We start from the raw sequence: 15,014 nt of genomic DNA on the forward strand, positions 1-15,014 counted from the left end.
CATATCCTTACTTTAAGATCACTTTGGGGCATTTGTTTTTTTAAAAGATTTCTCCATTTCAAAACCATGGCCAAAGAAAACGGCTCAATTTGTTTAAAAACTAGTTTTTATTTTTGCCTGTGATTCCCAACTCTGCTCCGTCACTTCTTTTAGAAGCCTAACTTTATTAATTAAGTAGAATATCCACTAAAGGAGTATCTCTTTTCAGGAAGATGATGATGAGTGTACTGAAATGAAACAAAAGCAGTAACCGTGTGATCTACTATACTGGATTCATTCTTAAAAACCACTAAATATAAACTGAAATAGGTGCCATTGCAAGTAACACTAACACGTGCAAATCCATAACAGCATCTTTTACCAAGTATGTGGTTGGCACAGTCGCTTCTCTGTTATCTGACAGCGGCCACATTCAATGAGTCACTTTTGTACATATTAGCCACTTTAGTTGGACACATATTTATGAGCCCAAAAAAGGTTTTTCTCCTTGTCAACAAGAAACAGTCCAAGATAGTGAAAGCGAGATTTACAGTTCTCTCTACTACAGTTATTGACACAATGAGGGCCAGGCTGCAAAAGCAGTTCTGATCTCAACAAAGTTGCCCTTTATTCACATAGTGCACAACCTACACAATAACAGCAGCAAGTTCAAAAACACGTTGCATTAATACCAAATGAATGCATATTGAAAATTACATTTGTCCCACTAAAGGTATGTTGTCTAAGCAAATTACTCAGATTTATTCAGTCGTTATTACCAGTTATGTTGTGCTGCCCAACCCAGAGCTGACAGTACTGTATGTGCCACTCTAATGTCACTGGCACAGTGACCTCATTCAGCTTCCTCGGCCTGTGTTTATAATAGCTCATTGATAATGTATCATGGACAGAAGGCTCAGTGCCACAATCAATTATGATGTGCTACTCCATTTATTACTGTCATCTGTGGTGTTTCTGCATCAAAATGAATAATACTAGCTGTAGCCAAGTAGCCAGTAAACATACTCTACAGAACTAGGTCACAAATAGAAAGCAAGTACTATGAAGTTAATTTTTAAGGATTACAAACATGGTATACAAGATGTTCTTTGTTTTCAAAGAAATAATTTGACAGCTTCGAAAATATAAGGTAATTCAAAAGATGGATGCCTCTTACAAACCTGAGCCAATTCAGCTGTTTCTCCCCTGTTTCCCAGTCTTTTATGCTAGACTAACCTCTCTGGCTGTTTCAGTTTTTTACACTACTCACATGAGAGCGAAGAGGGTTTTTTTTTTCATCTGGCCATTGGCAAAAAGAAAGGCCATTTCCTAAAATGTCAAGATATTCTTTTGAAACTTTGAGTCTTGTTATAATAGCCTTTAAGCCATATCATTTCTCATGTTTATGCCTCAGTGACCATGTGAATATTTCTTTTGCCAGGTACAGGGTCTGCGGCGAGGCGAAAGCACCGCTCTCACAAGTTCCTGTGTCTGCGGGTGGGAAAGCCCATGAAGAAGACATTTGTTTCCAATGCCAGCGCCTCCATGCTGCAGTATGCCCAGCAGGGCAAGAAGAATGAATACTGGTTTGCTGTGCCACAGGAGAGGTCAGTGCCTCCGCTCACACTAACCCTGGGCACAATGCATTTGAATACAATTCTGTGTTAGCTTACGTAACTGACTTCACAATCACAAAGCCTGCCCTGTATATGTATTTACAATGGAGGACTTCTGACAATTGTAGAATCCAAAGCAGATAACATGCAAAGCAGAGCCCCATATAATTCTAATAAACCCTAACAAACCTCAATAGTCAGCTGGGTTACTGAAGCACCTCACCTCCAGTCCTTTTAATACTTGAAGCCAATCAAATATGCATTCTTTGTCAGGTCTGACTCCCACACGCGGGTTCTGCCCATCTCGCTGCGCTGTCTCTGCAGACAGCACAATGATTTATTATTCATTCACTCTGCAGGGAAACAGACATGCACACTTTATTGCTCCCATGGGCAGAAATAGTGTCCATGCAAGAGGGGCCTGCTGTAGCAGATTCCCTGTGTTCTCTGTGCAGTCTTCCCTAAGCTCATGTTTGTCTAGATGTTGCATCTTGAGGATTTACAAAGACGCTCATGAACTTTTTCTGACCTACATTAAAATCTTTCATAATTAAGTGAAAACAGATTTGGCTTTTTTTAATGTGTTTTTCTCAATGCCATCATTCTTTTCCGTATAAGCAATTGCCAAATCAGCAATTACCATAATTAAATTAGAGCTTCCATAGTAATTGGGTAATGTGTTAACTGTAAAGAATGAATCCCAATTGCACTAATAGCTTCATTTGATTAGTCACTTAGCTCAAGTTTGAGACACAGCAGAGTCAGTTTTAAATGTCATTGGTCTCTGGCTCAAGTTAAATATGGTTGACAGTCTTTGTTCAAGGCAAAAAAACAAAACATAAATAATTTCAGGAGGTGAACCAGATGAGGTATTTGACCAGTTGCACAGTACCTCCTCCTCCGTTTTAAGTGCATGTCTTATGAGAAGCACACATGGTCTCTCTCTCTCTCTCAGGCTACTAATTATATTTGAATCAGACAAACAGGCGTGTCCTTTTTATTTAGTCATGCTACCATAAATGCTTCTGGCCTTCCGAGGCCCACCTCGTTTCATACTCAACATAAACTTTGCAAGTCATGCTTATTAACGCGCCATTGTTTCTGTCTGCAGGTTGCTTAGTTACAGCTTCTCTCGCGTACAAAAAAGTTAGCGGATCCAAATGGGGATGGGAGGTTTAACACTAGAAAATGCTTGTGCATGTCACTACTTATTATTTTTAATCTTCCTCGGCATTGCAAAAATGCTACAGTGCATGGGGTTGAATGCTCATAGGCCTTTTCTTTAGACAATGCTAGGTTCTCTGTGCCTCGACCTAGATGGTAGGTGACCTGTGTGATGTGTCTTTAGGTGTCCTGGCAATGGTGTGGGAGGAAAGGGAGGCTGGCAAATGTTTCAAGACTGAACACAGCTTAACCTACTGAGTCAGTCACTGCTACTTTGTATGTTCCAGCCACAGCAGTGTGTGTGTCCCAGGCTGTTGTTAAAGTTGTTAATTTCTTCACAGGTCACATCTAATCATTACAACTAGATAAGGAATCTGTAATTCAAGGTTGTTCTTGTCTATATTTTCATATTAACATCATGCCCGTCCAAAGACAAAAACAGGGGAGGTGGGGTGTGTACAAATACAATCCACGTGAAGAGGGTTGAGACATCCAAATCAGTGAGATGTTTTGATTTATTTACTACACGTTTCACAGAGTTCAAATAAGTAAGTAGCGGGGAAAGCGTTCATAGTAAAAACTTGGATTTGTTTATAGCTTTTCGCACTGCCCTTGAACAGTCATACTACATTCCTGGGTATATTTTAAATACAATATCACAAAATGAAGAATCTACAATTCCACTTTACAGGGCATTTTAACTAACAGTTTGTGACACATACCTTTACAGACAAAACAATTTAACAATTTAGAATTCCAGTAATCTTGACAGAGAGGATACTGTTCCTGATATTTGCATTATTATTGTGGTACATTACAGTTCTGTATATTTTAATTATGTCAGAGTTAAAATGTAAATATGTTGTCTTTAGTATGTCGTTACCAGAGCTAAAATTTTATAGACTATGAAAGGTGCATTTCAAATGAAGTTTGTTCTTTTATTTTTAAAACCTCTACAACATTTAAGAACTAAGCCTCTTTTTTTGTATCTACACCCCCAGGTCAGACCATCTGTATGTATTCTTCATGCAGTGGAGCCCAGACATGTATGGTGAGGGGGTCAGGGGAATAGGACAAGAGCCTGGGTTTAGGGTTGTCAAAAAGAACGAAGTGTCAGAAACATCAAAGGATGAGCCCATCACTGACCTCAATGTCAAGGAATGGGAGGTAAGGTCTACATAGCTAAAACTGTTTGTTTTCCTTGTTTGGAGTGAAGCCATTGTCTAAAGTCTCAAACAGACATGGATTAAGTTCTCAACTAGAGATGAATCCATAATCTGTGAATCCTGAATCATATAGTATGTTGTGTATTATTACGTTTATCGTTATATGTTAAAGAATTGTGCTAATTTTATTTCATTATGCAATTCACAGTGTAAATGTATTGTGCTGATCTTAGTTTTTAATCCATCGGAACTGTGTAGTCATCAATCCTCAGTTTTGTATTCTGCTTCTGTATTTTGCACTTCTGTGTGAATTGCAGGATACAGTATGGCTTGATTGGATAGTAAAACTTTGTGTTTCCTATTTCATGCAAGTAATTTAAGTTGTGTTAACATTTGCTTTGCTTGAAAATGTGCTACCCTAAACTTCTGAACAAAGTTTTTTGCATGTTTGTGTAATTGTTCACTCTTCTTAGTCATTGTAGTCAAGTATTGTAGACTCATCACATGTTGTTTGGTTGTCACTGGTTTTGGTCAGCATTTGGCAACTTGTTTTGCTGAATGGCACACCATTATATGTTGGTGACCTTATGCAGAGAATGCAATCACTGGGAACTAAATTGTTTTAGTTGCTTCTTCTGAATCTTCTAATCTTGTGGTACTAATGTCAGTCTTTTTTTAAATCTTTGTTTTAAGTAAATGTTTGAGTAAGACTTGGCAGCATATTGCAGATGCGACTTGTCTATTTAGTTTTTCAGCACTGTTAATGCATGCCCCTGCACAATGTACAGCATTTATGGCGGTTCAAATTAGATAATTTAGAAGCCTGTGTGGATAATGAACATGAGGGATCCTTCATTTGAAGAGGTTGTTACAATGGGAGCAGTGGCATGGATTTAAATTTTAATGTAAATGAATGATGTAGGAAACAAAGTGGACTGATTTGTTTACCTTGGAATCCTGCCAAACAGAGGCTCCATTACATTTGAATAAGTAAATAGGAACCTGCTGCTTACGTTTTTTCTGTTAATCATATATGATTTCTAAGGCACACAATCAAGTACCTTTCAGGAAACAATACATATTTGATTCAAGGGGGTTTTTTTGTTTTGTTTTTCTTTCAACAAATTGAATTTTGTTTAACAAAGATATTGATCAAATTGAGCTTATTGATAGATTGATTGATTGATTGTTTGTTTGTTTGTCAGTCTTTTGTCAATTATTTGTCAATTATTTGTCAAATTCTATGGAAACTATACCTCTTGTGATGGCGTTCATATATCTTTAAATCATCTCGCTAATGGGACGGAATCATAATTATATTAACCAATAGGGAGCCGCTTTTCCTTCTGTCCTGTATTTCTATTGGATTTCAGGGATGTCACACAAACCCTACGGTGGGTAGGACCCCTTTGGGAAAAAAGAAAAAGTGCTTCTATTTTAGTCAAACAGGCTCCACGGCTGTCGAACCAACTCCGGTTTCTTGTCTTAAAGGATCTGTAATGTGACTTTCCAACTTCAGCCTCACCCAGAAAGCAAAACATGTTTTCTAGGAGGGTGAATGACCAAGAGCAACGGCTTACGCCTAAGTATACCTGTGTATGTTCCTGTGTGTAGTTCACGTTTTCACTTTCTAGTGAACCTTAATCGTGCTCTTGTTGTTGTTGTTGTTGTTGTTGTTGTTGTTGTTAGCAAGCAATGCTAGCTTGCTACAAAAGCTAAATAGCCGGCTAGCCCCGTAACCGGTCCTGTGTTTTACATTTACCCGTGGTGGTTGCTCACAGTATACGTCACAGCCTAATGTGTTAGTCATGTTTAAGGGTTTGCGTTAGCAAAGTGACTGTTAGAACAGCTTCTTTAGGGTTTTAACGGACCACGCGTTTAGACAGTTACTACCCGGACTCAGTGGTCACAAGTTAATGTGACTGCATTAGAACAAGAAAAGCAGTTGGCTGAGCGCTGCACGAGCTGTGCACGAGCTGAAGATGTGCTCTGTCGAAGTGTGAACTGTGAGTGAGAACGCTGATAGTCCAGCGGGTTCGTTACTTGCTCATTGTCCCCAGTGAGACAGACGATATCGAATCCCGTCGGATTCTTCGTTATTTTATATTATGTTCCAAGTCCGGCAGGATAACTTCATACTCAAACAACGGCGCAAAGGCAAAAGACAAACCTATAGATTCAACATTTTATTAAATAACAGATCGAGGGAATTTACGAGCAGAGCTCCTCGCTGCACTTTCTTTTCGTCCAACAGCTTCCGTATTTACGTGCATGGTGCAAACAGCGTCCGGGTTTTGATTATAGCGTTTACTCACACAAAACACATTTAACAGCTGCCGTAACTATGAGCAACCACTGACGCATTCGGAAGTCGGTCCCCAGCTAACGTGGTCACGGGTAAACTTGAAACACCGATCCGGTTCAGTTACCGGTGTTGAACAAAGTGGCCACTATGTGGTCAGTATTTAGCAGTCAGGATACTGCTCTCTTGTCTGTCTGTTCTCTTGGTGCCACGTAACGTTAAAGGGATGTGTGTGGCTCTGTTAAAAAATAATAACAGAAATATAACATATAGCTTCTTACTTGATTGTCACTTATGAACCTCATTATGACATTGATCTAGAGATTTTATTGACACTGAACAGCGTGTTCCTGCAGCAGGCTATTATTATTGCTAGCTTACCCGTTTTCCAGAGGCACTGTAGCACCTTCAGCTGAAGGTGAAGTGAGGCACAGATGCATTTTTTATGAGACCTGTAGTTAGCCTCTAAGCTTCATTATTGAGAACTTTACAGGGGCAGCTTGTTACCCAAAAACACATTTACATTCAGAAACAACAAGGTGTGTGATTGTCCCAGCTATTTTTTTAAAAGTATAAAAAAAATAGCAAATGGCTTTATCAGTTTTATCAATTACTGACAGGTAGACCTGTATGAGACTGTATACATATGGCTGTGTGAATATGTTAATTTTGTTAGTTTTTTTATTGTATATGAGGCTTTACAACTCTTTCCTGTACTCAGACACAGTGGGCTACTAAACGCCAACCTACTGTATGTTCAGTGGCAGAGCAGAGGCAGCAGCTTTAAGTGGAGTATGAAACAGTCTGGCGTGTAGGTAGTAGGTCGTGTTGGTCTGTCTGGTTTGTAAGTTTGTAGACAAAGATAAATTACTTTAATATTTATGGATATTTTGATTATTGGTGCACCAGCTGGACCTCCTTCCTCAATTAGTTTGTGTGTGTGTGAGTGTGTGAGTATGTGAGTTAGCCTTTGTGTCTTAGGTCTTAGAATCTTATAGCAGTAATAGTAGACATATTACACAAACATGCAAAACAACTAAGTGCTCTGAAGTACCTAAGGTCCTTCTTTTACCAAAATACACTCTTCTTAATATTGGCCACTTTAGGCTTTTGTTGCATTTTGTTTATTCAAACCACTAACATCTACCTTGATTTTAAGAAAAGCGTTAATTTCTGTGGAAATCCCACAACTTAGTGCACACAATTCTGTTCCAAACTCATTATTTCCACCTTAGAGCCAGCAATAGAACTGGCAGAGGTTTATGTTCCACTTGTTCCTGTCTTTGTACAACCAGGTAGTGTCTCAGACAGAGTACCACCGTCGTGTTGATGCTCTAAACAGTGAAGATCTGCGCTCACTCTGCAAACGACTCCAGGTGCCCTGACCAGCCCTCCCTGACCCCCCCCACAATGTCTCTGCTCTTCCCAGCACTGCTGCTATCTGCACCAACATGGTCTACTTATAGGCTCCACACTACAAGCTTCAATACATAAAACACATTTTCTCATTGTTTTAAATAAAAAGTTAAGTAGGTTTCTTGAGTGTTCATGCGCACAAACCGATTCAAAACGTCTTTTTAATAGCAGCCAAATTGTAAACAACTTAGCATACATTTTAATGAAAACATTTTTATCAGTTTATTACAGAACATTTGGCTTGTTTGGAGAGATGAGGTTTTCATGTGACAGCAGCCTTATCTCCATGTGTCAGGTTTCTCATTTTAGACACTGTCATGATGTCTTTAGTGCTTCAATCAAATAGTGTTGTCTGGTTATTAGCTAGCTTTTATAGCAACAAATACTGTGTAGTTTTGTATAAGTCACACCGAAATATTGTGCAGGAAACTCAAATTGTTTTTATTGTGTGTGATAATCAAATGGGCTGAAGGTAAAGAATGTGGCCTGCCTAAGAACTGAGCAGGAGTCTTCAGAGTATTGCAGGACAAAGAGAAGGTGTGTGATGAGGAGGCTGGAAGTAAGACTTCCCTGACAGGGTGAATGATGCTTTCTGAGGACAATGCAGGTAGGGCCTGTTTGAATTAGAACTGAAACGTGAGAGCATCACAGCCACCAGTGACAAAGCAGTGGCACAATCATCCGCTGTTATCAAGATAGATAAATAACCCAGTCATTGGTCAGAGAAAATGTCAAATAGTAGAGCACAAATTATTCATTGGCTTGATTTGCTTTTCACTTTGCATTCTCCTTTTCCCAGACACTGTCTCTGCCCTCACTCCCACTTCTGCAAAACTAATCTTAGTCACCTGGCACTGAAAAGTGTCAGGATGATATTCAGCTATCTTCATCAAATTGTTGGATTACAAGACTTTTGCTAGGAAACACTGTTTATAACTTTGGCAGGAATACTACATTCAAAAATTTTGAAAATTGTGTTTTTGTTGCTGAGGTGAGGCAAAGGCTAGACACCAGTTGTGAGATGTTAGTTCCTTCAATAAGCATTTACCTGTGCAGTTACACCCTTTCTGCTATGCAGAATTTATTATTTACTATTCACATAAACATATGAACCAACTTCTATCGAACAGGGGTTCAGCTTGTTAGTTGTTACCCTATTGATTAAATTCTGACTATGTCACTTCCTTGTGTGCAAGTGTGCAATGCTTATCTGAAATGTATTTGTATTTGTAGATCACCACCAAGGAGGAGGTGAACTCCAAGCTTGGAGTGTCCATCAGGACAGAGCTGGAGCCAGACACATTCAAACCCAACCTCAGAGAACCTAGTGATCTCCTGGAGGCAGACCAGATAGAGAAGGTAGAGGCTGTTGTACAAACTTGTTGTGATGCTGCATTAAACATGCAAGCATCACAATTGGGTCAAAAAAAAAAAAAAAATGAAATTAAAAATATAGTGAATGAAAATAGTATTGTGTGTTTCCAAAGGTCGGTCAAAGTTAGTAACAGTGCTCGAGTAACCCAGCTAAAACCCAGGCTTTAAAAAATAATAAATAAAAATTAAATCAGTGGATTCCCTTGAGCAATAAATAATTTGCCTATAATTAAATTAAAAAAACAAACATTGCAAATGTTTTAACAGATATTAATGCATAAATAGAAGAGTGTGCTTGTTATCTATGTGATTGTTTTTTCTGAAAGAGATTTCACACTTGAAGGTGCAGTATTTTCATCTGCAGTAACTTTTTACAACCACATCAGAGCAGCTTTACTGACCTTGCTTTTTGCCCTCGGGTGAATGAAGGCGTGTTTGTGTCGGCAAAGTTTTTATTTTGAACCAACACCTGTTTCTCTCATTTGCTGCACCACACTACGGTTAGCGTTATATCCTAAGGCTCAGGAGCAAATTCAGGGGAAACAAACAAAGTCTGTTTTCCTAATCCAACCTTAACCAGTTATTGTTACCTCTGATTTCTCCCAAGCCTCTGTATCTAACATTTCTTTGATACCCTGCTCTCTCCCGACTGACAAAATAGAAGGCAACAAGAGAAAGATCCACACAAGACGCCAAGATGGAGTGTCACACTGCTCCTCTTAAAAAATCTCTTCATAATAAAGCCTAAGAGGACACATTGTACGGTCTGAATACAAGCGTCTTTGAGTGTTTAACCAGGCCGTAGTCTGACACTGACCTAAGACATAAGGAATCGCTTTTCATTTCAAAATTGTTTTCTCTTATAAAATGGTACTAGAACTGCCTGACTGTGCGTCAGGATGCTAACAGGCTCTGCTCGCAGGTGAACTAGCTTATTGTGTAGAATCTTTTGCTGAACTAATCACGCTGCCACCTGAATGAGAGAGTTTGAGCTTTAGCGAGAGAAAGCGTATGCTGGATTTATAACACAACACAAAATGAGCGAGAGAAAGCTTAAGTTGTTGTCGGTTCTTATGCTCTTTAATGACGTTTATTCAAGAGAACAAAAGGATTTTGCCACACAAATGTCCTCTAGTATTTCCCAGACTGATTTTTGCACATGATGACACAAAAACCACATTTCCCCCCTCAAAAATTGCAATGCGTGTCATGATTTATTTATGTATGTATTGTAATTTCTTTTGTATGAGGTTTTAAATGGCAAGGTGGCACATAATTCACAGAGGATTGGTTGAATTAGTTTATGTGTTTGCACCATTGCAAAGGACCTTTCAGGATTATTTGCCAGCACTGTAGAATTACTTATTTGTTCAACCAATAGTTTTTAGGTGAGGTTAGTCGTACCATCAGCAGAAAAGATCATGTTTATAGGAAGAACTGTCAGCATGTGGCTAATCGGACAACACCTTTTATCAGGAATGGAAATAAATGAAATGTCGGTTGGCCTGCTAAGCGATACAGGCCACAACTTGTACTTAATTTATGATTTATAATTGCATTAGAGAGCCTCTGCATAAACATGAACTTTGTTATATGCTGACTTGTTTAAAATGGAAGTTAAAAGACAATGGGAGCAAGTCTTACAAATAATCAAACAGAAAGCTGGTACCCGTTAGACCCACATTGAACAAACATTTCTGAGCCACTAATCTTTTTTGCTTGATGTGTGGTGTATGTCTTGCAGGCAGTGTAGTTTAACACACACAGACACACTCTGCTCCAAATGAGTCTCAGTTGGCATATTGACCAAGCAATGGCCAAAAGGTGGCTTCCTGTAATTACTCTGAGGATGGAGCTCAGAGCAGAGCAGAGATGAGCCCTAACTGGGCTCATCTCCTCATGGCTTCGTTTCCAGCCTGGTGATTATGTGCCTGCTGCAGAACCAACAGATAAAGAGCAGAGGAAATGATAATTTACTGGAGGAACCTAAAAAAGACTTTGTCCAGCAAAAAATGTTGCTGCATACCACAACAGTTTTAACTCCAGTATCAGGTTTTAGTCCGTAGTCTTGTTTTAATATCCATTAAATGAAGCATACACTGCACTGCTCCTCCAGTGCCTTTGTTGCCTTTAAATCCCCCTGCACCACAGCCACTGTTAATCCTTCAGACTGTCAGCAGCAGGGCAGCACGCTCTCTCAGGGAGTGCTGGACCTCTCTTTCTCTTGAGGCTGCTCTGTGTGTCTGAAGCCCTGTTACTCTTCTTTTAAACACCAGATGATGTTAAAGGTCACCACAGATGTAATTGAGCATTGGTTGCTGTGGCCTTTCTGTAGTTCATGTCCTTTCTCTTTTTCCCCCTCCTCCATCTTTCCTTTTTTATTATATACCCACACAGCTTGCCAGGAATCTCCCACCACGGACCATTGGGTACCCATGGACATTGGCCTTTGGCACATCTAAGCATGGCATGAGCATTAAGACACTGTACAGAGCCATGCAGGGCCAGGACACCCCCGTGCTCATGGTCATTAAGGACAGCGATGGCCAGGTAAGGTGCTCAACAGAAACACTATAATACTACATCCTAATGTGATGGATTTAACAGCTGTTAAGTTTTAAGCTGTAATTATTTCACAGTTTCTTCCTCTGTTGGTGTCAGCATTCAGTCCAAAGTCCACACTGATCAGACAATCTTCTTTCTCCAGGTGTTTGGTGCTCTAGCATCCGAGCCCTTTAAAGTCAGCGATGGCTTCTATGGCACTGGAGAGACCTTCCTCTATACCTTCTATCCAGAGTTTGAGGTGAGCCGACCTTTAATGATGGTTCCTTGTTTTAATTCCCTCTCACTGCTGTGATCGAGCTCTTTGCCAGCAGCAGCTGTTTTGAGTGAAAAAGATCCGGTAAACCCACTGAACACTACCTGTCAGAGTGAATATTCACACTGTGTCAGAAAGAAAATAACTGAGTCCAAACAGATGCCAAAACTGTTGCCATATCAAAACCATAAATCACAATTATGAGGTGAATGCGGTCTGAAAGAACCTGAAAACAGATAATTATACACAGTAATCAGTCCCTCCAGGATTTCACAGATTGTTTTTTGTGATTGTTGCAGTGTAAAATTTGCCTAATTGTGATTTATACTATACTGATGTTAGTCTGCTGTACTGTGTCTGCAACAGGTGTACAAATGGACAGGAGACAACATGTTCTTTATGAAAGGAGACATGGACTCCTTAGCTTTTGGTGGAGGAAGGTAAGCCCCAGCTGGCTTTATTGGCTTCAGTATAACGGAAATATAAATATGGTACGTAGATGCATTAGTTTGAAAGGATTTCTATTGTGTTGAAGGGTTGTTTGAAAAGGTGTTTTTTGCAAAATTTACGCTGTGCTCAATAAAATGAAACTATTTAAAAGTTTAAAACTATTTTATTTTTATTTTTTTCATCTAGCGGGGAGTTTGGCCTGTGGCTTGATGGAGACCTTTACCATGGCAGAAGTCACTCCTGTAAAACATTTGGGAACCCTATGCTCTCAAAAAAGGAGGATTTCTATGTGCAGGACATCGAGATCTGGGCATTTGAATAATTAAACAACGAACGACATGGAATTAAAAACATGTCCTGCAGAGAGCAAACCGAGGAGTTGTCCTCCATTAGAACAATGGCAACGTCCCAAACCTAACTGCACATCACCAGGGCTCCCCGGGCCGGAAGCCAGCTATTGGATGCTTGTTGTGATTTACTACTGCAGTTATTGCGGAGCTTTTTTTTTTTTTTGTGAAAAATTACCTTTGTGTGTACCTTGTTACAGCCTTGTGCAGCGTCTTTAAAGTTTAGGGCAAGTGTAAAGGAGTGAAAATGATGGTAAGATGGTTTGTATCGGGGGATGAGGAGTGGGTAGCCGGGATGGGACCCTCAGGCCTTTCTGAGGAAAAAAGGGCCATAGAAGCTCCTTTGTCTTGAGAGGTGGAGAAGATGATGGCGGCTGAGGTTTGTGACTGCTGCAAGAAGAGAAACCTGCCCTACTGGTCCAGATTGTGTATCTGAACCTCAAGGAGTCCCCAGCACCCTCTAAAGGCCCCAAGAACTTTATTTGGCAGGATGCTACTCACTGTGTAGTCAGCCTTGATGGAGAGAGACCCACTTAGAAGGAAAGAAAGGAGATAAGCTGAACACATTCCATTCCTTTGGTGAAGGTGGAGTGTAACAAAAAAAAAAGAAAAAACAGGAAATTTGGGGAAAAACACCATGATAAAAAAAACACAGCAGCAGCAGCAGGATACGATGACACTTAACTCACAGAAAAGAGAATATGTATTGGGGCGTCTTTTTACAGTGCAGTTTTGAGTTGTCTTCTGAGGCTAAACTTATAGAGTATTGTGTATTGTAGTCCTCCTGTTGTTCACTGTCATAGCACACCATCTGAAAGCACATAGCTATAACCAGATCACTCATTGTCGTAATGTTCTGTTCAGTGGGTGTACGTGTGAGTCCAGCTGACACCAGCTCCTCTTGCAGGATGCTGGCTGTACTGTTTGTAGACAGTAATGTGTTGCAATAGATTTGTGGATTATGCAAATATCTGTCCTGTGACCTCAAATACCCTCAGGTCGCGGCACTTTTGCCGCCACCTGTCCCTCTTTCAAGAGAGAAACTTGTAAAGCTTTTACGTCTTGATACAGTCGCTTTTCTGGGTATCATTTGAAAAGCCTGAGACGTGGTTAACTGTTTTACATGCATATATGACAATTATGTAATGGTATATATGATTATATATGGCTTTATATAATCATATATGTTGCTGTTAAGTGTGACAGTAATCTGTTTGTGCTGATATTTCAGCTGTTACAATATAATGTATATTACTTTGTAAATTAATGTTAAAATAGTAGATTTGTTCCTATATATTCTATCTATTATATATATGTGTGTGTGTGTGTATATGTATATATTACACATATATACGAATATATTTTATATATACATACATACACACACACACACACACACAAAAATAGATAATGCAATATAAATATATATAAATATATATATATATAAAATCAAGTGTGGATTGATGGGTTGCATCTAGCACTTTAATCTGCGTCACGGCCAGGTTCTTAGATTCTCTTAGCAGTAGCTGTACAGTTCTTTTTTGTTTAGACCATTAAGATGTTAACTGTTAGTAGAAAGCTTGCTGCTACCAATATCAGTAAGGTGAAGCCCTAATGCTCTCTGTGTTTATAAAGGAGGATTCTTCTAAGCTGGAAGGGGGGTTGAATTGGGTTAAACATGGCAGCAAGGGACGGCTTCTCTCCTCATGTGGCTGTCAGGTGAGTCTCACTGAGTGCAGGTAGGTATCCAGACGAGACTGACCTCTGACAGGCACTTGAGGGTGGGTGAAGGGAAGTGTGTACAATACATAGCCCTCCCCCTAAGGAGCTCTCTTCCCCCCTTTCTGGTCTTCCACACCAGTATTTGTGTCCTTGCGAAGAGTCACAAAGAATATTATGGATAATTCTTCCAACTATTTCACCAGAATACAATGTATTAGTGATGTATAAATAAAAATAAAGCTGAATTAATTGTTGTAACCTGGGATGTGACTGAATTTGTCATACTTTTATTCATGTCAGCTTTATCTTATCTATTCTTTTGGAGATTTTGCCCTGTACTCTATTTGTAATTCTGTGGTTCTCAGCCAATGGAGTCCAAAGTGGAATAATTTAATATTTAAATAAGAATATATTTATTATTGCAATTATTTTGCCAATGAATAACTTAACAGGACTACTCACTGTAGTTGAAAAGAAGACCACTTGTTTTGTAAAAAAATAAAAAAAAAACAATCATACAGATAAAAACAGCTGTGGTAAAAGACCTAATACTAAATAAAGTAGGCAAACTCTTCATTAATCAATCAGTTTATCATGTTCCACAATGGATTTTCCTGAGCTAGTGTTGCTGCAAAGCAGAGGAATTTGATCCAGTTCACT

General features: G+C 39.3%; 1 protein-coding gene across 6 annotated transcripts in view; it reads left to right on the top strand.

Moving 5' to 3' along the window:
- Positions 1 to 14,617, top strand: part of oxr1a (oxidation resistance 1a) — a 141,551-nt gene extending 126,934 nt beyond the window's left edge. For 4 of the 6 annotated variants that reach the window (XM_067508913.1, XM_067508914.1, XM_067508917.1 and 1 more), the window contains 8 exons: positions 1,421 to 1,586; positions 3,761 to 3,926; positions 7,523 to 7,603; positions 8,877 to 9,002; positions 11,415 to 11,567; positions 11,725 to 11,820; positions 12,202 to 12,275; positions 12,472 to 14,617. In XM_067508913.1, coding sequence (XP_067365014.1) covers positions 1,421 to 1,586; positions 3,761 to 3,926; positions 7,523 to 7,603; positions 8,877 to 9,002; positions 11,415 to 11,567; positions 11,725 to 11,820; positions 12,202 to 12,275; positions 12,472 to 12,607 — 998 coding nt within the window. In that variant the 3' untranslated portion in view covers positions 12,608 to 14,617. Of the gene's footprint in view, positions 1 to 1,420; positions 1,587 to 3,760; positions 3,927 to 3,957; positions 5,522 to 7,522; positions 7,604 to 8,876; positions 9,003 to 11,414; positions 11,568 to 11,724; positions 11,821 to 12,201; positions 12,276 to 12,471 lie in introns of those variants that run through there. The other 2 variants (XM_067508915.1, XM_067508919.1) reach the window with 2 other exon arrangements.
- Positions 14,618 to 15,014: the final 397 nt, after the last annotated feature.

The sequence above is a fragment of the Channa argus genome, chromosome 7 (genome assembly GCF_033026475.1).
Source record: "Channa argus isolate prfri chromosome 7, Channa argus male v1.0, whole genome shotgun sequence".
Classification (NCBI taxonomy): Eukaryota; Metazoa; Chordata; class Actinopteri; order Anabantiformes; family Channidae; genus Channa; species Channa argus.